General features: G+C 39.4%; 1 protein-coding gene across 4 annotated transcripts in view; it reads left to right on the top strand.

The window, feature by feature from the left end:
* Positions 1 to 21,983, top strand: part of FAM135B (family with sequence similarity 135 member B) — a 200,638-nt gene that overhangs the window by 118,891 nt on the left and 59,764 nt on the right. For all 4 annotated transcript variants that reach the window (XR_012054296.1, XM_030266744.4, XM_002188541.6 and 1 more), the window contains exons 4-7: positions 2,995 to 3,134; positions 8,650 to 8,720; positions 10,622 to 10,795; positions 21,258 to 21,384. Coding sequence is in view for 3 of the 4 variants with exons in the window: in XM_030266744.4 (XP_030122604.4) it covers positions 2,995 to 3,134; positions 8,650 to 8,720; positions 10,622 to 10,795; positions 21,258 to 21,384 (512 nt within the window). In the remaining variant the exon portion in view is untranslated. The remainder of the gene's footprint in view (positions 1 to 2,994; positions 3,135 to 8,649; positions 8,721 to 10,621; positions 10,796 to 21,257; positions 21,385 to 21,983) is intronic.

The following is a 21,983-nucleotide window of genomic DNA, read 5'->3' as shown; positions in this document are numbered from 1 at the left end:
AAACAGGCTTTTCTCATCCTCTGAATCCCTGAGGAACACAACTCTCCTCTTTATACTTGCAATGGCTCTCACAGCTCTGAGAGCTCTTTCGCTTTCCAGATAGCCTGAAGAACTATTCAACCCAAAGATAATAAGTAGTAAATGGAATAGACACTTAAGAAAGAAATCAGGATTCTTTCTAGCATAGGAATACTGCACATGTCTCAATAAATCTCCTGACAGGGAAATTTACTGATCAAACATTCATTACCACAAAATTAGACTTTCTTTTTTGAATTCACCAAAGCTCAGCCATTTGAAACTGTGGAATAAATGCAGGTCAGTAGAATTGTAGCTCCAGATCTCACCAGGGAGTGGGAGCTCCCAGCAGTTTCCACACAGTGTGTCTGTCTCCTTTGGGCTGCCTGCGACTGCTGGGATTTTTGAACAGCTGAGGTTGTACTAGAAAGAGATGTGTGAAAACCCATGGCTCCAATCTTCTCTATCACACCCTCCTGTGCTTTGTGCCAAAGGACAGAGGTCCTTGTGTGAGCACAGGGATGCATCTGCTGTACACCTGCTGTGTCTTCTGCACCAACACTCTCTGAACAGTGGCAGCTGTGACAAATGCCAGCCTCAGTGCCACTGTCTGCCACCTGGGGTTTAGAGAGACATAGGTTTCAGAAGGAATCCCAGGAACTGGGGGAAGTTTGGAAAAGGTATCAGGATTATGATGTTCTCATGGAGTAGACTGATGAAGGATACGTTTGAAGCGGCAACTGCTTCTAGTTAGTGCAAGAAGCTGCAGCAGGGTGAGGTACCCTGGTCCCTGTCTGTACCTGAAGCACAGAATACACCAGTGGGTGCTGCAGCCTGAAGGAAAATATCTGTGAGATGTTGTGATTCCCCTTTGCTTTGAGAGACAGGATCCCTGCATTGCTGTCATCATTGCCAAGTCTGCCAAGCTGCTCTCTGAGGAAATTCCTGCTGCAGCCTTAGGTCGTTCTCTAAGAGGGGGGAGAAGCCACCTGTGGCTACTGAAGTAGGCAGGGATGGATGTGTTTAGGGGCAGATCAGTCACTAATCTGCCATAGTTCTCTGCCAGGTATCTGCAAAGAAGGACTCCCTGCTTAAAACTGAGTGATTTTTGGCCCTGTAACATACTCTGATTTGAGGCAGCCCCAAACACTGTCAGCGTGACGTTGACTTTGACCTTTCCAACAAGAGAAATTATTCCTTATGCCACTTTGCAAATCCAGCTCCTAAAGCAATTACACATGAGGAGTAGTCTGCTCAGGGGTGTGTTTGAAAAGAAAATGAGATTAAAGTTTCTATCTGAGAAGAGTGCCAGTGTATCAATATCCAAATCAAATAACATAAAGTTTCTTTTGTCTGCCAGCTAGGAGTAAGAATGCTTATACCTCTAATATGATTTTTGCAGTGTCTGTAATATCATGAGGTTTAAATTAAAATAAATATGACTGCATGCTTTTGAAGAGCTAATCAGGCTAAAACATTCTAGCCTACTGGTGTAGCACATGAAAATAAATATGTATTTATCTAGGCTGCCTAGATTCATGCATAACTAGTGTGCAGATTGGGTGGTGGGCAGACAATAGCAGGATGAAATACTTGTGCTGCTCCTGAGTGTGCTTGATAAAAGTCAGTAATAGGAAAATTATTTGAATGTAGCCTGGATGACAGCACTATGATTCTCCTAATTAATTAGATCAAGTTTTATTGGTCCTATTGTCATTTAGTCAACTCTGCCACATACAATCTTTTCTTTTTTGAGATATTTCAGTGTCCACTCTATTCCAGTACGAGCAGTCTGGCACCACTAAACTAATTTTTTAATGACAAAACTCCATTCACTTGTCGACTTTTCCTCAGTACCTTTTTTTTGTTTGGTTTGTTTTCTGTTATGTTTTCTGCTATGGAAATAGAATTAGCAGGGGATTCTGATTACCAGATTATCAGCCATGATAAACCTTGAAAGTTCCTAACTCGGGTGCCCAATTGTTCATTTAAAAGTCACACTGTCATTGCAGGCTCCTCTGGAAGGCATTCACTGTGGTACAGTGAATGTTCTCTCCAGTGTGAGTTGGTATAGCTCAGCAAGCCACAGGTTTTTTTTCCTCTTACTGAAAATGGAATTGCTCAAAAAGCAGTTGACTTGAAGCAAAAATTTTCCTCAGTATAAAGCTTGCATTTTTTTTTAAATGATGTCCTAAATTCCATAGGCTTCATTGTAACCGAAACAAAATACATCACTGGAGGCACGTAAAAGTTACAAAGGATAAATCCCACCTGAGTTTTGTGATGTTTATTTGTGATCATTTGATACATCAGCACACAGGTGATGCTATTGGCTGAATTTGTTGTGGAGAAGCTTATAGTTTTGGTTCTTGAGTTCCTTTGATTTATCCAATTTTTTTGGGACCAAATTGGCATCTCTTACATGTGCCAAGGACCTGAAGGAATACACAGGCATCTTGAAAAAAATACCTATTTTTATGTTTCTGTATTTTAAGATGCCTCTGCACTTCCAGTTTCTACATACAAGATCTGCTATTGATTATTGTCCCCCCTCCCAAGCAGTAACTTCTGGGAGTACCAGAGATGAATAGAAAATTCCCTCTTCTGAAAGATGCCCTTTGCAGATAAAATATGAAGTTTCACAGGTGAACTCCCACAGTCCACATGGTGCTGGGTGCACCAAATAAAGCATTTGATGCTTTTATTAGAAATAATGTTAATAGGATAAATGCTGTGACAGGATCAAGCATTCTCACTTTGAAATCCAGTCTGCCTGCAGTTTAGCATTTGTTTTCTTTAAATACCATGTCTGTGAACCTGCAACCCACAATAACAGCCTGCTCTACTACCATTAATTATTGAAAATGCAAGTGTTTAATTACAAGTACTACTTAGGTAACCCTGGAGTGAAATCATAGGATACAAATTAATCTCCCAGCTGAAATCACACCAGGATTATGTCTGTGTTTTGTGCAGGTGATTCCAGCCTTTGCTCGACCTGTGTTCATGAAAACAATGTTTACAGCAGAATATTTCAGATTTTGTACAGAAATGAAGAGATCGTTCTTAATGAGACCATGAACTTCAGAGTGCACCTGCTTCTGGATGGTGAAAGGGTGAGTTTTTTGGATTGCAATAAAAACCAGCAGGGCTGGGACTCCTCTTACTTAACTTTAGGTGTGCGTTGCACAGGTATCTCCATTTCAGAAGTCCATGTGCTGCCAGAGGTTTCATGAATGCAGCTGCTGGAGGTAAAGGCACAGTTTTCCCTCCAGCAAAACTGGAGGGAATACACCAGCAGCTGAATTAGGAGGAGATTGGCTGTCCTGTACCCATAAATACCTGTGATTTACTTGTTTGTACATGTTGACACTGTAAAACTCTGCATGAGGTCAGAGAGACCCTCTACATTGTGCCTGTTTATGAGGAGCAGGCTACACCTTGGATTTCCAGTGGAATAAGATATTGACATACTCTGGTAAGTCATAATATCAGAAACTCAAGTATCTCAACCATAATTTATCATTTGTGTGCTGGATCACACACTTAACACAGCCCCACCTGAGAAAACTGTGAGTCTGGTGCTTCTTTTTAGGACCCACTACTACTTCCATCCATTATTATTACTCTCTTCCCCTCCTTTCTTGTGACTGAATTTTTCTACAGCTACCCAGCCCCTTTCCATCCTTCAGAGGTCTCCTGGCCTCTGTCCTTGGTGCTCCTGACTGCAGGAACCCATGGGGGAGCTTCTGGATCTTTCCCTTCCTTGGAGTCCTTGTACAACCCTTTTGTTTTCTGTGGTACCCCAGCACAACATGTCCATCCTGAGACCCTTCTCCCCTCTTTCCAGCCACTCCTTCAGGCAACAGAAGCACTTACACAAGGTAAAAACACAATCTGGGACACCCAGCTTGTAGAGCACTTGTGGTTTAACCTTGCTGATGTGAAACCAAAGTCTTCCAGCAGCAATTCCTGTTGCCAGGAGCTACAAGAGTGGAGCAGTCTTCGTCCATGGAGAGCTCTGTTTTGCTGAAATCTTAAATAGGAAGGGGAGAGAGTGTCACAGTAGAATGGCATTCAGGCATGACCCATTTGCCATCACTGTGCTTTGCCAGCCCAAGGACTGGTATGGCATTGGTATTTGACCTCGGTGGTGACAAGAGACACAACAGCATCTTTGCCAAATCAGCTTGTCATCAAAAGGAGGCACTATGAGTTACACAGCCAGTGTGAATCATGTGCTGTGTGTTGAACTCAGGGCCAGAAACACTCACCTGTCCTTTGTGTAACTTTCTATTTGATCATGATGAGATTTAAAATCTCTTTTTTCATTCTATTTCAAAGCATATATATACATGTTATATAGAGATCTAAATTAAAACAGCTTGAGAGCCCAATTTAAGCTTAACATGATTCCTTTTTTCTCCCACTTTCCTTTTGCTGTTTTGGTTTGGTTTATTTTTTTTTTTAATGATGATGTCATCAATTTATTCCTCCCTAGAATTGTTGGTTTGTGCTTATGTGAAAATTTACTTAATGCAAGTCTATCAATATTTGTTAGGAAGGTGTCCCAGCATGCTTTATCCAATATTAATTTTATCCTTCCTCTGTGGAGTACCTCTGACTAAATATCCCTCCCCTCAAATTACAGCAGTTTTCACTGTGCTGAGAAGGAATGATTTCTGATTATTTTTGCATTATTATTCAGGAAAGTTGTGCACCTCATGAAATGGAAAACAAAAAGTACCCCACAAGATGCCTCACAGCTAAAACTCATGGTGACTCTTGATGTGCTGTATGCAGCACCACTTGGCTTTCCATAGGAGATTCCTTGGGAAGAGGACATGTTGGGAAGGGTAGATAAATATGATTAAGAATCACAATAGTACAGCCAGGAGACAACTGCCCAATTCTGTATTTACAGAGTGGATTTGAGATAAACTTATTTTTTCTGTGTGGTGAAGTAACTTTGGGTTTTCAGGAATGTAGAACAAGAGGATAAACATGTTTGTTGTTCCAGATGAGTTGCTAAAGGCACTCTAAAGAATCAAATACAAAAAATAAAAGACCTGTAAAAATGTTTGTGTATTGAGCAGATTAGCACAATTAACTTCTGTTTAATGCTTTTAGGCTTCTTTTTTCTGCTTTGATGTCTTGTCCTTCACAGCTTTGCAAATTTGATATAAATGTGGGAGAGACTGAAGTGTACCACTACTACATCCACAACTATTCAGAGACAGTTTTGTATCTTTGTCACATAATCTCCTATGTTGGATGAAATCCTTGCAATGTGGTGTTGGCAAGTCAGCTAGAGATTTTTAAAGTGTTTTAAATATCATCTGTGTTCATAACTCTTAATTTATTTAGCACACAACAGATGTGAATCTTTTTATGTGTCTCTTGTGCGCTATGGTGATTTTTCTTGGTTGAGGATGAAGGTTCTGTTCACTGTTTTTGTCTGTGGATGGAAGCTATGATAAACAGGCAAAGGATTTAGTCTGGGTAATGCAAGTATGGAGTCCATACACTCCATGCAGTTTGTGCTGTCAGAGCTGGAATTATACAGTATTATATTAGGAGAGCATTGTTCCTCCTGGTGCTCAGGTAGTTTTGCTGATGAGACGTTTTGCTGAGATAGACACAATGAAAAGAAAACCCCAAAAAACTAAAAAACCAAACAGCAAAACAAATGTGAATGTCCAAATTAGATTATTTGCTTTTTTTTTTTTTTTTTTTAGTTCTCCCCCTCCTCTTCTAGCATAACCCTAGATATGCTTAAATATGTAAATACTTTTTCTTTTTTTTTTTTGCCTGGTATGAAACCAAAGGAAGCCCTATTATTTGTCTAGAAGTGGCACTGAACATGCCATTCACCATATAAATGGTGCTTTATTTGATTTTTTTTTTCCCTATATTGTCCCAACATACAGCATTTTTTAAATTCAAAGGAAACAATATTGCAGGGCTGGAGGAGAATTTATTGCTACAAAGAGCTCTAATTTATTTTCATAAGATTTTGCTTTCTTTCTTATTAGAAAGAAATTCTTCTCTTATTCTTATTAGAGAAGAAGCTTTGCCTCTCTCATCATGCAGTAGAATAGATTACTTGTCTGGCTTCTTCCTTGCTGGCCCTGTTCAGGGAAAATTTAGTAGCAGGGAGAGAACAGAGTGAGGCAAGCTGGAATAACACAGTATATTAGATTTTGTATTTTTAAGTGATCTGGGACATCCAGATCATTCAGTTTGACACTCTGGCTAAATGGTTAAATATTAGTGAAGGAAAAAGAAAATGTTACCTCGTTAATAAAAACTTTGATCGGTTTTATGTGGGGTTTTGCACTATTCGGATCAGTCTGATTTCAATACAATTTTGGGAATAAAAATATCTAATTTATGCAGTTTACTGCATGACCCCATGCAGTGAAGAATATTTCCTGGTCTCTCAGGCATCTGCTCACTGCTTCAAGGTGCTTGGGGTGAGTGTCACCAGCTACTGAACGTGTTTGGAGCAGACTCAGATCTCAGTGGCTGTTGCAGGTGCTCAGCAGCGCTGGTACAGACTCAAAATTTCATCCCCTTTATTTAGAGGAGGAGGTTTGCTTTGTCTGAAGCACTGTACTGAATTCCTAGTTTAAATTCAGAATATAGCTTCAGTAATGATTACTTTTTTTGCCACTGCTGGCGACTGTGATTTTTAGTGATAGCAACTCATTAAAAAGGAAAACTGTCTTTTTTTTTTTTTGGGCGATGTTTTTTGTTTCTTTTTTTTTTTTTTTTTTTTTTAATGAAAGGCATACTTCCAGGTATTTTGAGACAATCACAAAAGAGAAAGCACATTTTCAGTATATAGAAGCGGAAATTTTCCCTTCACATCTCTGTGCCTGTGGTCATGCTAGAAGAAATATCATATTACTTCAGAAAGGATTAAATACAACATCTTTCAGAATGTCTTGGAAGCACAACCAATCTTTGACTCTCAATTTTCTTACTTCAACAGGAGCAGATTGTACATTATTGATCCAGTTTCACCTTTGGAATACCTGACTAAATATGGTTTATGCTATTTGTTTTATGAATGTTTTATGCCTCTGATGTTGCCTTCAGTGCATTTTTAGTGTAATCTGTGCTCTGTTGTTAAGAAGATGATGATCAACTTTGGAAAGCAGAGTTCATCTTGCCTATTTTAAACTGTCTAAAGTGTAAATGTAACTAGGCCAAGATATTTCTCTAAGTTCTACCTACTGTCATTGGAAAGAGACAGGCACAAACAGAAATTAATTGTCCTTCTCCAGTGGGTACCTCAGGATGGTGCACGTCACTCTCTGCCTCTGCTTGCTGCTTGACACTGGCAGAAGACAGAACCCATACCTCTCACATCACCTTTTTGTGACTAAAAAAAGGTTGTATTTATAATATCACACCCCCAGTGAATATCTTCAATTTTCCACATTTATTTCTGTGCACCTCCTGCTGTGTTCTGTCATGCTGTAAAGGATGTTTACACTTACAGAAAAAGACTATTTTGGTTATAAAGTGTGTAATTTTTTTTTGTTCATATTTCCATTTAGGTTGTTAGAAATTATTATTTTTTTATTCTATTAAACCTGTTTTTCTTGGGGAAGAATTGACATTTCAAGGAGTGAATAAGAAAGTGCTGGACATCTTAATCCTATTCTAATTTATTTATTTCCATTGATTACAGTTGTTTTAACTGTGCCAAGCTGGGATGTGTTATCCAATTTAGTTCTTTCCTGGTGAAGGTAATGAACTACTAGCTCTAGCACTGTCTCCAAAAATCCAATAAAACTATTTTATTAACAATAAAAAAAGGGTAATTTTTCTGGTGGGACCTGTTAGATGAGTTAGAATGGAGGTACAGCAAGTCACACGTGATTTCTTCAGTGGTTTTGGTGAGTAGAATCCTGCCTCATGTAGACACACTCAGCCATGCAACAAGTTAAACTCATATTTTAGTTTTAAAAACAACCAACCTTTGAGTTCTGGAAAGGAAATGTTTTACAATGGCAAAATACCTCCATGAGTCTGCTGAGGGCCTGGAAGAATGACCGTGGGGCAGAAAAGCCTTGGTTTGCTGAGACAAACTCAAAGATCAATGATGAGTGATCAGAAATTTCCAGAATTATTTGAGCTATTTCTGAATGTTTTAAGCTGTAAACTTTGAAATTTATATTAGTTACAGGTAGGTAACCACATGGATTTATGACTGTTTCTCAGCCAGGAAAACCTGGTCCTTGTTTTTTTTTTATAAGATTACCCAAATAAAGGCTCACTCAGGGAGGAAGAGGAGCCTCAGAAATGCCCTTCTGGCTCTTGGTGTGCAAGAGCAAGGATGCAGAGCTTGATGATCTCTGGTTCCTCTTGTCTGGAGTGATTTTTTTGACATGCCATGGCAGCTGGTGGCAGATAACATCTCTGACTGCTCTGTTCCTCTGACTCCTTCAGCAATTACCTTGACTCACTGTCACATTTGTTTCGTTCTGCCTCTATGCTGTCATGCTGCTGTTGCTGTGTGGTTTTGCCTTTGCTCTTATCAGACAAACCCACCCACCTTTGCCTTGTGTGTTGTAGGTGCCAACTTACAAAGGTAACCTTGTCTCTCTCTTTTTGCAGGTGGAAGATGCATTGAACGAGGCAGATTTTCAGCTCAAGCTGGACCTGCACTTTACTGATAGTGACCAACAGTAAGTGCTGGTTTAAAGCTCAGTTGGTAATGTGGGGGTCTGTTCAACTGGAAAATTACTTTGATGAAATGAGTCCTTTTTAAAAAAGGAGAGCTTTGATAAGGCTTCCATTTGCCTTAGTGTTGAAGTTTTCCTGTTTCTTCTCTCTGTATTTGAAGTGTGTATCTCATATTCCTGCTTAAAGGGAGAACATTTTTTTCTCCTTGAAGTGTAAATTTCTCAAAGGTTTTAAGTGTTGGTCTATCTTTGCTGCTGTTAAAGGGAATATCATCATTGACCTCTATGTGGTCAGGGTCTGTGACTCAGGAATGCATTTATCTCAGGAGGCAATGAAATATTTTCTGGCTGAAGACAGGAGTTATGAACATGCTAATCACTTTTCTTCTATTTAGAAAATAGTCTCTGCATTTTAGGAGGGAGTAGTCTTTCTATTGAATTTGATTTCTTCTAACTGAATTTGATTCTGTAAACTTAGGTGAAGTGGGAGTAGCATCCCTTCCTGAGACGTAGCAGGAAGTGTGTTCCCAGATATTTTTGAGCCTCACTGAATCAGGGAAAAGGCTTCCAGTGACTAGAGTAGCATTTATGGGGAGTGGGAGGGGATTCAGAGAAATCATCTGAGCTGTATTTCATGCTGAGACTGTCCCCGTGGGATTTTCTGCATACCCACAGAGCACACAAACAAATTTCAAGAACATGTTTCTGTTGTCTTCAACATACAAAAAGAAAAAAACTTGTTCTTTCAGGCAGGGAGGATATCAGTCAAGTGCTTAGGGGTCTTGAAGAGAGAAAAAAAAACCCCAACCATTAAGTCACAGTCAAAAATAAAAAGAACTGAAACATTCAGGTTATGGAATTGTGCTCTAAACTCTACACCTAATTTCTGTTATCACCTGAAAGATTAGTGTAATTTACTATAAACAAAAGTAGTGATTTTTAGAAAATTATATTCTGCAAATATCATTGAAATATTTCTTGGAACTAACCATGCACCACTCAGCCATCTATTCCTAGGTTTTCTGAGCTCTGGGAAACAATTGTCTTCAGAAGTGTCTTTAATGCCTTAAAATAATTCCTCTTTAGAAGTTTCACTTGCATTGGGAGGATCTGTTTAGTCATGCTCCAGGTTTACAGCTCAGTCTCCTGTCCTGTAGATGACTCAGATGTCATGTGGTTGACTGCACCCTAGGATGGTTATTCTGGAATAGTTATAAACAAAATTTAAATTAAAGTCTTGACTTTCATTTACTGAAAAAAAACCCAAAAAAAACCAACCCAAATTCCAGAGAAGCTAATCCAACTTGGACAGTTTCTCCTCAATTACTTCAATTTCTCTTTTGAATTTTGGCCTCTTCCAAAAAGTTTTTTTCAGATTGACAAACTGGAAAGGTACTCAGAATATTTTCAGCTGTGTCTGACACAGGACTGCTTCTAACTCTCACAGATTTTCTGAGCTGATTGTTCTTACATAGAACACAAGCAGTGTGGTGTCCCATCTATGAACACTCAAATAAACTGAACAGTTTGCTAAATTCATTTGCTTCTGCTATTTAGATCTTGATGTGCCAACTAGTGCATAGCTGAGCATCGAGGGCAATCACTGGGGAAAACCAGAATTGTGTCACATCTGTTCTTCTTTTATACTGCATATTCATATATAACTCTGCATATGTTCTTTATGGTTTTTTTATTTTTATTTATGTTAATTATATCTACATTAGTATTAATATTTATGTTTGGCATGAGCACAGCACAAGATGCTCTTCAGTTGCGTTAACACTTATGGAGCTGGGGAGCGATAAAGTTTCACCTCGAACCGTCTCTGTCTGCTGCCTGTAGCACGTTGCAGGCTGTGCCAGCTCAGCCTTTCACTGACCCCTGTGAACCCCTTTCCCTTGCAGGCTGAGGGATGTGCCAGCCATCCCCATGATCAGCAGCCGCACTCTGTGCCTGCACTTCCACCCCCACCGAGGGCTGCACCACCACGTCCCTGTCATGTTCGACTACTTCCACCTGTCCGTGGTCTCCGTCACCGTGCACGCGTCCCTGGTGGCTCTGCACCAGCCTCTGATCAGGTAATGGGCAGAGGATGTCAGAGAGAATAATTTAATTTAAAGGTTTTTTAGTCCTGGGCTGAGAGTCTGGAGGTTGGGGTGTAGAACTAAACTATGACACGGGCCTTTTCCCTTGGTAAGACACTGGGGGTCTGGTCAAAAAATAACAAAATTTTGGGAAAGAGAATTTGGATTAGTCTTGATCTCCTTTCCCCATCTGTAATGAGGAAAGTGCAAATTGTGTTTTCCTTGATTGTTTTTCCTCTTTATTCTAAAAGCAACTAAAAACATTTATGTTTTTCCTCTCTGATGATCTGTAAAGCATTCAAGACAGCTGGACTCATCCATGGCCTCTGTACATGAGCATAATTCATAAAGTGGTTAGGAGGAGGCACACAGGAGTCAGCGCTGGCTAAGGCTCCACTGGATTTTCCTTTACAGCATCCTCTGATTTGACTGTGCAGCACTATAATACCAGCTGCCATGGGGTCTAGGTGTGGTTTATGTTATCTGATTCATAATGACAAGAAAATAATTCAGAACTCCTTCAAGTAAAACAGGTCTAGAGGTCAGTATCCTCCAATATTTTGTGCAGGTGAAGGGAAGCAAAGGTCGTCCTGGCAATTTACTTAGAGCCCAATCTTGTCAGCACATGAGATAGAGAGGGCTGGGAGGGAGGGAACTCCTTTGGTTTTGAAGCAAAATGGAGTGTTCTGATTTGTTCAGCTGCCCTTAACTCTGGCAAGGTCTTTTTTCTGAAATGACCAAGAGATCTTCATTTTGTCCAATATTGTGTGAACAGCATGGTGTCAGAAAGGAAAGATGAATCTGTAGAGTTTGTTTTCCTCAGGTTTTGCATTTTGACCTAATACTTCTTTGCTTCAGCTCTCCATTAGTGTAAAGGCATTGCTTGAACATTATGCCACAGAATGAATTGGGATTGTAAGAGGTTGAGCTTGAGGTTGTGAGAAGTTGAGAAGTTGTGGATGCCCCATCCCTGAAACTGTTCAAGGTCAAATTGGAAGGGGCTTTGAGCAACCTGGTCTAGTGGAAGGAATTCTTGCTCATGGCAGGAAGGTTGAAACCAGAAAACCTTTAATGTCCCTTCCAAACCAAAGCATTCTAAGGCAGAATGATTCTGTGATATGTGACAGGGATGTGTCTCCTATCAGCAGATCAGAGTGACATATCTCTGTTCTGCTGATATGATACAGGTAACTGCTGTATCTCTGATTTTCTGTGTGTTGACTTTTTAAACAGTGAATTAGATTCCAACAGACTACTTCTAACCAGATACTTTTGATCAGATAATTTGCTCATTGTTCTACTACAGGAAAGGATGAAAGAACAATAGCTTAAGAGGCTTAATGACTGTTTTCAGTTCTGTATTATCCGCTAATGAACGGGGTTGCACAGCCTTGTTGCTGCTATTAGGCATAAATCACATGATGAGCAACTGTTCCATAGTCAGATTATTATAGCTTTTAAAATACTATTTTGTGGACATTTGTGAAGTACACAATGTATTTACTTAATGTGATGGAATGAAGATTTTTGGCAGCACAATATACAGTCTCACTTGCTTAAGCCCATAAAATCATTTTAAAGTGTGATAGTGAGGATTTATCTTCTTTCTGATAAATATTCCAAACCCGAAGAGTTTTTATATCATGCATTCAAGTATAATCAAGTATAAATCAGGATGAAGACAGTAATGTAAAATAAATGGCACTTCCAAGCACTCTAAAACAAAGCCAGACAATTAAATCTTATTTGGGTTTCCCACAGCTCAGAACTTTCCTTTTTATCATTTATCATTGGAACCTATTAGGAGCATAAAAAAATTAAATATACCATCAGATTTTTTTTTTCATAACACAATAGAACCTGAATGACTATGGAGTTTTGTGGGGGTTTTTTTGTTTTTTTTTTTTTTTTTGTTTGTTTTTTTTTTTGTCACACTATAGAAAAAAATAAACCCTAAATAATACAATCACCAAATGGACTGGGTTGGAAGGAACCTTAAAGATCAGTTAGTTCCAGCCCTCCTCATATGGGCAGGGACACCTCCCACTAGATCAGTCTGTTCAAAGCCCCATCCAGGCTGGCCTTGAACACATCCAAGGATGGGATGGAATTACATAAGGAAGGAAAAAATATCTACGCAGTGTTTCACTGTGGTTTCATTTGCTGCCTTAAACTGCCCCATCATGGTACATACCTTGTGTGCTTATACACATTATTCCTACACATATCTGTAGAGCCATATGTAAAATTGCAACAGTCCTAGACCTACCCAGAAAATGTAAATAAAATTGCATAAAGTTGCATAAATGTAAATAAAATCACATAAATTTACATTAAAATATGTAAAATTGAAATTCACTGCTGTATTGAAGTTTTCCTGTAACACCACTTTGCCTGAAGCACATCTATCAGCTCATCCATGCCCTGTGGACTCAGCTTTTCATATTTTGTCAGCTCTGATGACAAATTAGATACTCTTGTTCAAGTTCTTCCGTGTTGTTTGTGTTTAAAGAGGAAAACCAGCAAGAGCAAGCCAGGCCTCTCCCTTCAGGGTAACGTATACTCACAAACAGCTCCTTCTGGGGAAACCTTTCCAGGGTGCCTCCATTACCTCCTGCTTCTCTGACAAATGAACATTTTGATATTGATGTTTGTCCTGTTAAAAATTCTGATATAATAAATATTACATTAGGTTTGAGACTTTGAAGCCCTCACCTTCTACCAACCTGAGAATGAGTGAAATTCACATGTCTGGGATCCTTTGCAGGCTTCTGGATGGAAATTTTGTGATTCAGCTTTTCTAAAAAGTGCAACACAGCTTTTTGATAGAGTCCAAGTTCATGGCCACTGCTAATGGCTTTGTGGATTTACTGAGGAAGTGAGAGGCTGAGTAGGAAGGTGGTGAGGCAGACTTTGCATGAATTCATATCCAGCTTTGTTAGTACAGGTTTGGGTTGGAAGGTACCTTAAATATATTTTAGGTCCAACTCCTCTTCCATGAGCAGGGACACTTTCCACTATCCCAGGTTGCTCCAAGTCCCATTCAACCTGGCCTTTAACACTTCAATGGATAGAGCAGCCACAGATTCTCTGGGCAACCTGTGTAAGGGCCTCACCATCCTCACAGTAAAAAATATTAATCCTAAAATCTGAAATAAATCTCTTTTTCAGTATAAAAACATTTCCCCTTCTCCTATCACTACATCCCCTTGCCAAACATCTCCCTCTTTTATATAAGCTACCCTTAGGTGCTGAAAGGTGATGCAAGGTCACCTTGGAGCCTTTTCTTCTCGAGGCTGAACGACCCCAGCTCTCTCAGCCTGTCCTCAGAGGAGAGATGCTCCAGCCCTCTGATCATTTTTGTGGCCTCCTCTGGGCCTGTTCTGAGAGGTTCACACTATCCCACAATTTCCTGTGCTGGGGATGCCAGAGCCCAGTTTTCCATCCACCAGAACCCTTCTTTGCAGGGCTCCTCTGAGGACAGGCTGAGAGAGCTGGGGTTGTTCAGCCTCGGAATATCCAAACTCGGGGGTGACACTTGGATCTGTTGAACCTCATGGGGGTCTTGTGGGCCCACTTATCTGCAGAGCAATCATATTTGCTGTACCTGTGGGATGACCATAAGCATGGTGTGATGCTTTGGTGCTTGGATTGCCTCATCTCCTTGCTCCTTGGGCAGCTGCATCCCTCTGCAGCAGGGAAGGGACTGCTTGGTTTTACTTGTCCTTGCTGAGCACCGAGCCAGAGCTTGGTTAAAAACATTTTCTCTGATTCTTGGAGATCTTTGACTTCTCTAAAAAGCACCCCAGGAGTGGCTCAGGAAGCTGGACTGCCAGGGACCAAGTTCAAGACTTTTCTTTCCAGGCAGGAGTGGAATAACAGAGGAGAACTGAGGTGTAGGGCTCAGTGATTGTGATAGCTGTTGTCTTGAACTGAAACATTTCTCCCCTCACATGTGTCTTGCCCTAAACCCAAACCCTTTGACGAGGCACAGCAGGACACTGTGACACCAGGGCTGGAGCAGTGACAGCTGCTCTGCTGGCTGTGGTGTCTGCACTGAGTGTTTTGGGCACCTGCAGATCATGGAGTAGCATTTCAGACTTTTAGAATGTGGGAGAAATAGAGCAGAACCCACAGCTGGAGTTGGATGCCACATCCTAATATGACACAAGTGGCAGTTCTCTTTGGAAAGGGGAGGGCTTACCCAGGCTGACAGGAGATGAGCACGGTGTGCCCATCAAAAGATAACAAAAAAAAAGGGAACAATGGTAGAGCTTGAGAATGCTTTTCTGCTGGGGCACTGGCCTCCATAAACAGCCTAAATGCTTCCATTCTCTTACATAAGATCCAGAGGCTAAATGTGAGCAGACACTTGTAAGAGGAAGGTGAGGAGGAGGAGGAGTGGGGGCTTTGGACTCAAGTTTTCTCATTTGTATGGATGAGTTTGGTTTCTGGCCCGAGGCACTGACTTCTCCCTTAGCTCCCTGTCACCAGCCAGGGCAGTAAGTGCAGCCTGTGCTCATTAGCCCAGCTGCAGCTGTTCGAAAAGACACTTTGCTCTGGCATAACTCAGACTTCAAGAACTATTTCTGGATTTTTTCCCAAGGAAAATGTGGTGGGTCTGTGAAGTCTGTAGAGGTGTGCTTAGTCTCAGGCACACTGCAAGCACAGTGCCTTACACTGGACTCAGGAAGCAAACACAAGAAACGTGGTTCATTAATTCTAGAGAGCTCTTCACTGCTTCCCAAAAAAAAAAAAAAAAAAAACCCAAAAAATAAAAACCCAATCCACCAAGGAAATTTTAAAAAGCCAGTCTTGAAATCACTGCAGATAAGCAGATCCTTTACCGTGGGCAGCTGCCAAACCTGTTTCCTCTTGCTTACACATGAAAGGGGTTTATTTTTCCCAGATTTCTGGATTCTCCTCAACTTTCTATTCTTTTCCCTAATTCCATACATAAGTTTATGCAAAAAAACAAAGTAGGCTTTCAGGATTTTACTTGTTAACATTGAATTCTTAATTGCTTATCTCCAAATCACTGTGGAAAAACAAGAAATCTTGGTGGAATCTGATATGGGGGAATAATATAATATAAATGTTGTTGGTAGAGCAACCAAAACACTAATAATCAGTTTTTCAGTGCCTTTACATTGTTCTTTCTGGAAGAGGAAACAGAATCAGAGGGACACAGCGTATTTAAAGATTGCTGATCTAGCCCTGATCTAGTTCTCTTCACTACACTGAGAAATTAGGCCACCCTGCCCCTTGAGCAATTTTATCTCACCTAAATTTGTTTACTTCCAGGCATCCTCCTGTTCCTCAAAAGCAAACTGATCCATCTCTAAAAGACACATGCACTGAGCTGCCTTGTCTACCTTGAATCTGGGTGCAGATTATGCAGCTCCATTTTCCTACAGACGGAAATGTTGCTGATTCCTGTGGGCAGCTTGTGTCTGAAACTGCACAAATATGGGGACTAAAGTTCTTAATTTATTTTTCCTTTCCACTCTGTTTGAAAATAAATTAATCTGTAGAAAGAAAATGGAAATTTTATATAGTAAATATTCTTTCCATAATATGTTAGAAGAATACTGGTTTATTTTCCAGTCTTATTTTCCCCTAAGAACTCATCGATAATAACTGGATGATTTTTCCTTTGAATTTTCTTTTATTTGGTAGTTTGTTTCATATCTGCAAAGATAGACCTCCACTTTGGCATGCCATTATCCTGTGCTTTCAGCTGAGAAATCACATAAGAAAAACATGACAATTTCTGAGTCAAATTTAAAAAGAAAAATCCCACTCAAAAGTAAATTAAATATCACCACATGGCTTTATCTACTTTCAAGTTTTATAGTAACTAAGGTTAAGTTCAGGACAAATGAGCCAGCATTTTCCAGCAGTCAAAATCACTGAAGATTTCAAACCAGATTCCCCCTTGACTCTGTTTGGTATCTAAGGAGAGATATGTATTTTCATTAAAATTTAATTTTAATAAACCTTATCAGTTTTACCCAAAAAGCTCAGAACATTTTATGGTTGCTGACTATAACCTTAGTGAAAGAGAGGACCATATCTAGAGGGACACAATCCCTAAACATCCGCAGATTATTCTTAAAACAAATGACAGATCGGCCACGTACCCTATGGCCATGTGCCAGGAGGAATTTCCCAAAAGCTATATTAAAGTTTTGAGTTAAAACAATGAGGGAAATTAGTGTTGTCATTACAATTTTCCTGATCTGTGGGAGAAGGCAGTTACTGGTGAAATGCAAACACATGGTAGTAGGGACTATGAGGGTTTAATTCTGAGTTATGCTATTTCTATGGGACTGACATATTTTCAATTTTTAAAGAAGTAATATTTTATGTATAAGGGACTGAAATATAAAGAAGTGATTTCTCTAAGGATCTGGCATAAATGGGATACAAGTTTATTTCTTGGATTTCCAGTCACGGTTTACTCACAAGATTGTAATTTCTTATTATTAGAAATGTGATGATTATGTGTGTATGGAGGTTGTTTGGGTTTTTTTTTTACAGTTTGATAATTTCATATAATGCAAGATAGGTTTTTTTTTTCCCAAGTAAGAATCAGATCCTAATTTTTCTCCCATTCTGCTAAGAACTTAGCTTCATAAAAAAATTTGTTTTACTTACCAAAAAAACCACAAGCAACTAAACCCTTCCCTGCTACAAAAAGAAATATGCCAAACCCCAAAACAAAACTAAAAATGAAATAAAAGTATTTCTTTTTTGGGTGAATCTGAAAGAGTTCATGGTTTTCTATTAAACTACCCTAAAGTAATTGTTCTGATTTGCTTCAGTAACACATCTGAACTAACATTTATCAACACCATTTAACTTCTTATGCTAGGAAGCTGTCATTTCATTTATAAGTATGATATTTGTCCACAGAAGATAAAAAACCAGGGAATGATAATTTAATATTTTGTGCTACACAATAACCTAGTGTTGCCATATTAAATTCTGCAATAGCAAGTTCAAAAGAACTAGAAAGTTCAGCACTTATTACAACGAGCAATTCATTCCAAGAGATGTTGCAGAGGCCAAAAGTATAAATCACAAAGTCATGGACACAAATTCATAGAAGGTAACCATGACTGCTGGAAATAATTACTCAAATATAACCTTTGAGTCAGAAAGGTCTTAAATTTTGATTGCTGTATCTTGCAGGCTGTAACGAAGGAAAAAAAAATTGACTTTTCAAGGCAGTTTACTGTACTGTGTGTCCACAGATGACTGCTGTAATAACTGGGAGACTCCTTTGAAGGATAAGGGTATAAAATAATAGAATTATAGAATGGTTTGGGTTGGAAGGGACCTTAAAGATCATCTCATTCCCTGCCATGGGCAGGGACACTTTCCACTGGACCAGGTTGCTCAGGGCCCCATCCAACCTGGCCTTAAAACCTTCCAGGAATGGAGCATCTACAAATTCTCCTGGTAACCTGTGCCATGGCCTCACAACTCATGGTCTCATGGGTAAGATCATCAAAAGGCCAGCTCAAAAAGAACCCATAAAACATTTTACTGACAATATTAATAGTTCTGCACACACTTTAATCCTCTTGGGCACACACACATGTTACCTCTTTTGACCTGTTTTATCCTGACTCCAATTAAAAGCTGAGGTTATCATACTGGATAAGGATCTAAATGTTGATATTAAATCAGTGCTATTAAATACTCCAAATAAAAACATAAGTAACCAAGGTTCATGATTCATACAAATGAGCATGTTTGCAGAAATAACTAGAAGAAATAAATATAGAGAAAAAAATAATTCATGTGGCAAATTAACCTGTTTTTGCTAATAAAATTTTCTTCCATCATAATGTACTTCAGACAACATTGGAGGGACTCAGCAGTGTGTAAGCCTTCCACGTAAACTTTCTCTCAGCAGACTGATGATGTTTTGGCATGTTTCCCAAAAAAGGTCTTTGTTTTACAGTGCTATGTGAAATCAATTTCCATAAAACCAACAGATTTAAAACCCTTCTCTGCTGTAAAAGCAAATGATAAATTAAAAAAAAAAGCTTTAAAAAGTGCTCTTCTTTCCCTTTAAACCTTTGAAAGCTTTGCTCATATTCAAATGAGGAGTTTTTCGTGTGCACAGAACATTTGTTTAAGCTTCTCTCTCTAATACCAGAGCAATGTTTTTTTTATTTTGGTTTCTTGAGCCTTTTCAGTAGACCACAGCAGACTGCGTGGTTCAATAACAGCTGAAATTGTTCGGAGCCGTGTATAGCTCTTGTCTGTTGGAAACAGCTTTATTTATTTGTTTATTTATTTATTGCTTTTATCTTAAATGATGCATGTAGGAAATACATGGAAAGACTTCATGCTGCTTAAAAGAAACCAACTGGAAATTGCTTTGATCACATAAATTAAAATATACGTAAGCAAGAATAGATATTTGCTGATTTGTTCTACCCCATCCTCCTTGTGGAATGACCTTTTTGCCAGTATTTATCTATAACAAGCAACAGTTTTGTTCTACAGACAAGACAGGGATTTGTGTTTAACCTTCTGAAACTGGTCCAATTTGTAATTTTGCTTGAGATTCTTTTTCCAGTGTTGCAAAACTGTTTCACACCAGAATCTTGCCTTTTGTATGGCTATTAATGATTTTTTTTTTTGTTGTTGTTTATATCTTTAATATAAATCCTTCCAGAGTTCAAGAAGCACTTGGGCAATGTGTTTGGGCACATGGTGTGATTCTTGGGGATGCCCTGTGCAGTGTTAAGAGTTGGATTTTGGTGATTCTTGTGGATCCTTTCCACCTCAGGATGTTCTGTGATTCCATAATTCTCCATTTTATGTGTGTTTCTGCACAGCACTCAGCACTTTCATCTGTCCTTTGAAACTGAATCTGGTGTAGATATCTGTTCATTAGTTTTATCTGAGCTGATGTGGCCACATGATACACATCTACATAGAGGAATAAGCTCGGATTGGAAAGGCGTTGCAGCAGGAGTGGCACTTCCCTGTGGCTTCTAGTTCTGGCACATTGTGCTTTTAAGATGTTTCTTGTGCTCTCCATCCTGGAAGTTTTTATTCTTTCAAGAAGACCAGGTCTCCTGGGTACGAATTTGGGATGCTTGGATGGGCATCAGTTACCTGTGGCTGGTGATCCCAGTCTGGAAGCTGTAGCACAATGCCAGTGGCGTTGCCTCTGCACTTGGGGCAAACAGCAAATGTGTTTTCCCTTTCTCTAATCAGTTCATTATTTCAGTTCCACCTTTGCCTGCACGTTTTTTAAGAACCCTTCTGGTTACTTTCATTGCACTTTATAGCGATCACAGTTTGTAATTTGACTCATTGCATTCCCCACAAGTAGACTGATTTCCCTCTTGAAATCTTGATGTAGTTTGTGTACAGCATGTGTTATCAGAGGGACTAACAGTATGGTTATCTCATCTCCAGTTGTTGATGAGACAGTCCAGCTTCTCTTTAGAGTCCACAATTAAAATTAAATACTTGGGGGGTAAAATTCCTCTGATCTGTTTGATATCACTGCTTTAGCAAGAAATGACTCATGCTGGAAATGTCAATTCCTCTCCAATGAATATAAAGGCAGCCCACATCATTAACTGGGGCATAAGTACTGCTCATATTAATCCAAAGTATGAGCCCTGACTGTGCATCAATACTCTGGTGGGCTTGAATGCTGAGTAAACTCCAGACAGGTTATTCCACCCTTAATGGTCTTGGGTCTTCAACAGCAAATGTATAAGAATAGCCAGAAGGGAGCACTGACTACAATAGTCAGTTTTTTGTGGAAGAATTTGGATAACAGTGAAATCACATAGCACCCAGAAAAAAGAAATGTACTTTTTTGGCTGAAGTCTTCTCCTTTTGATGCTGAAAGCTAATGCCATGGGAGAGTGAGAAGTGGCAACAGAACTTCCTATCTATAAGTTTGGGGTGAATTAGAAAAGATATTGGTAGTTAGGAGATCATGCATAACTCAAAGAGGAAGGGCAATGTGGTTAAAGCCAGAGATCATGCATAACTCAAAGAGGAAGGGCAATGTGGTTAAAGCCAGAGAGAAAGATGTTGCATCCATCAAAGTGCAAGCTGATGAGAAGTTGCATAAGAATGTGATCCATGTGGGTAGATGGAAACGTTGTGTTGGTGAGATGTTATTCTGGAAAAAGATCTAAAAGAAAGCTGATAAAGGAGTGAGTTAAAACAGTTAAACCACTCACCTGAATGCCTAGCAAACAAACTTCATTCACATTACTTGAGCTACTGCACACTGGACAATGATAATTTTCAAGAAAAACATGAATTTACAATACAACTTGAAATAAACAAAAGCAAAACTGCAAATATTTTCCAAACAAGGAAATAATGCTGGGACAACAATGGTTCTTCTCTAACAATGCTCCTCTGATTACTTTTTTCTTCTCGATTTTTCTCCTTGCAGTTTTGCTCGTCCAGGGAAAGGTTCATGGCTTGGTAAAGGCAACCTGGAGGCAGGAGCAGACCAGTCCAGTATGTCATTAGAAAATCTAGTGTTTGGAGCTGGCTACTGCAAACCCACTTCTTCAGAGGTAAGGAGCATGAGGAATGATGTCTTACTTCAATTCCATCACACAGAGCATCCATATTGTCTGTGGAGAACATGTCATGGTTTTATATTTCCTGTAGAGGATTTTTTTTGAAGAGCAACCCTTCAAACATTTCTGCATGGACCACCTGGCACTTGGCTACACAATTCCTGGGTGTTCAGCCCCCACCTGCATGGACCATATAATGGTTCAAGATGTATGGATATACCCCCCCATGGACAGTGACACTTTTAAGACAGAATTCACCTGACCAGGTATCTGATGTCAGGTGAAATTAATTATTCAGGAAAACGTCCTGGCTTTCAGTTCTTGTGCATGACAGTCAGAGGATATGAGTCATTATTAAGGATATTGTGAAAGAAGGATTTGTGTCCAGAGTATTGTGTGTGTTGGTGATGGGGTGCTACACACAATGCAGGTACTACAGTTAGTGTGTGTCTTTGATCTTGCTACTTACCTTAGGGAAAAAGGACAGCTCATTGTGCAATTTTAAAAATAAAGTTGATTGTTTTAAAATTATTAGTTGATTTTTTGCTGGTATTTTTTCTAGTTTCTTTTTTGTGTTTTTTAAGTGCTAGCTT

The sequence above is a fragment of the Taeniopygia guttata genome, chromosome 2, assembly GCF_048771995.1.
Source record: "Taeniopygia guttata chromosome 2, bTaeGut7.mat, whole genome shotgun sequence".
NCBI lineage: Eukaryota > Metazoa > Chordata > Aves > Passeriformes > Estrildidae > Taeniopygia > Taeniopygia guttata.
The sequence above is the reverse complement of the archived record's forward strand: the minus strand, read 5'-3'. Positions and strand labels throughout refer to the sequence as shown.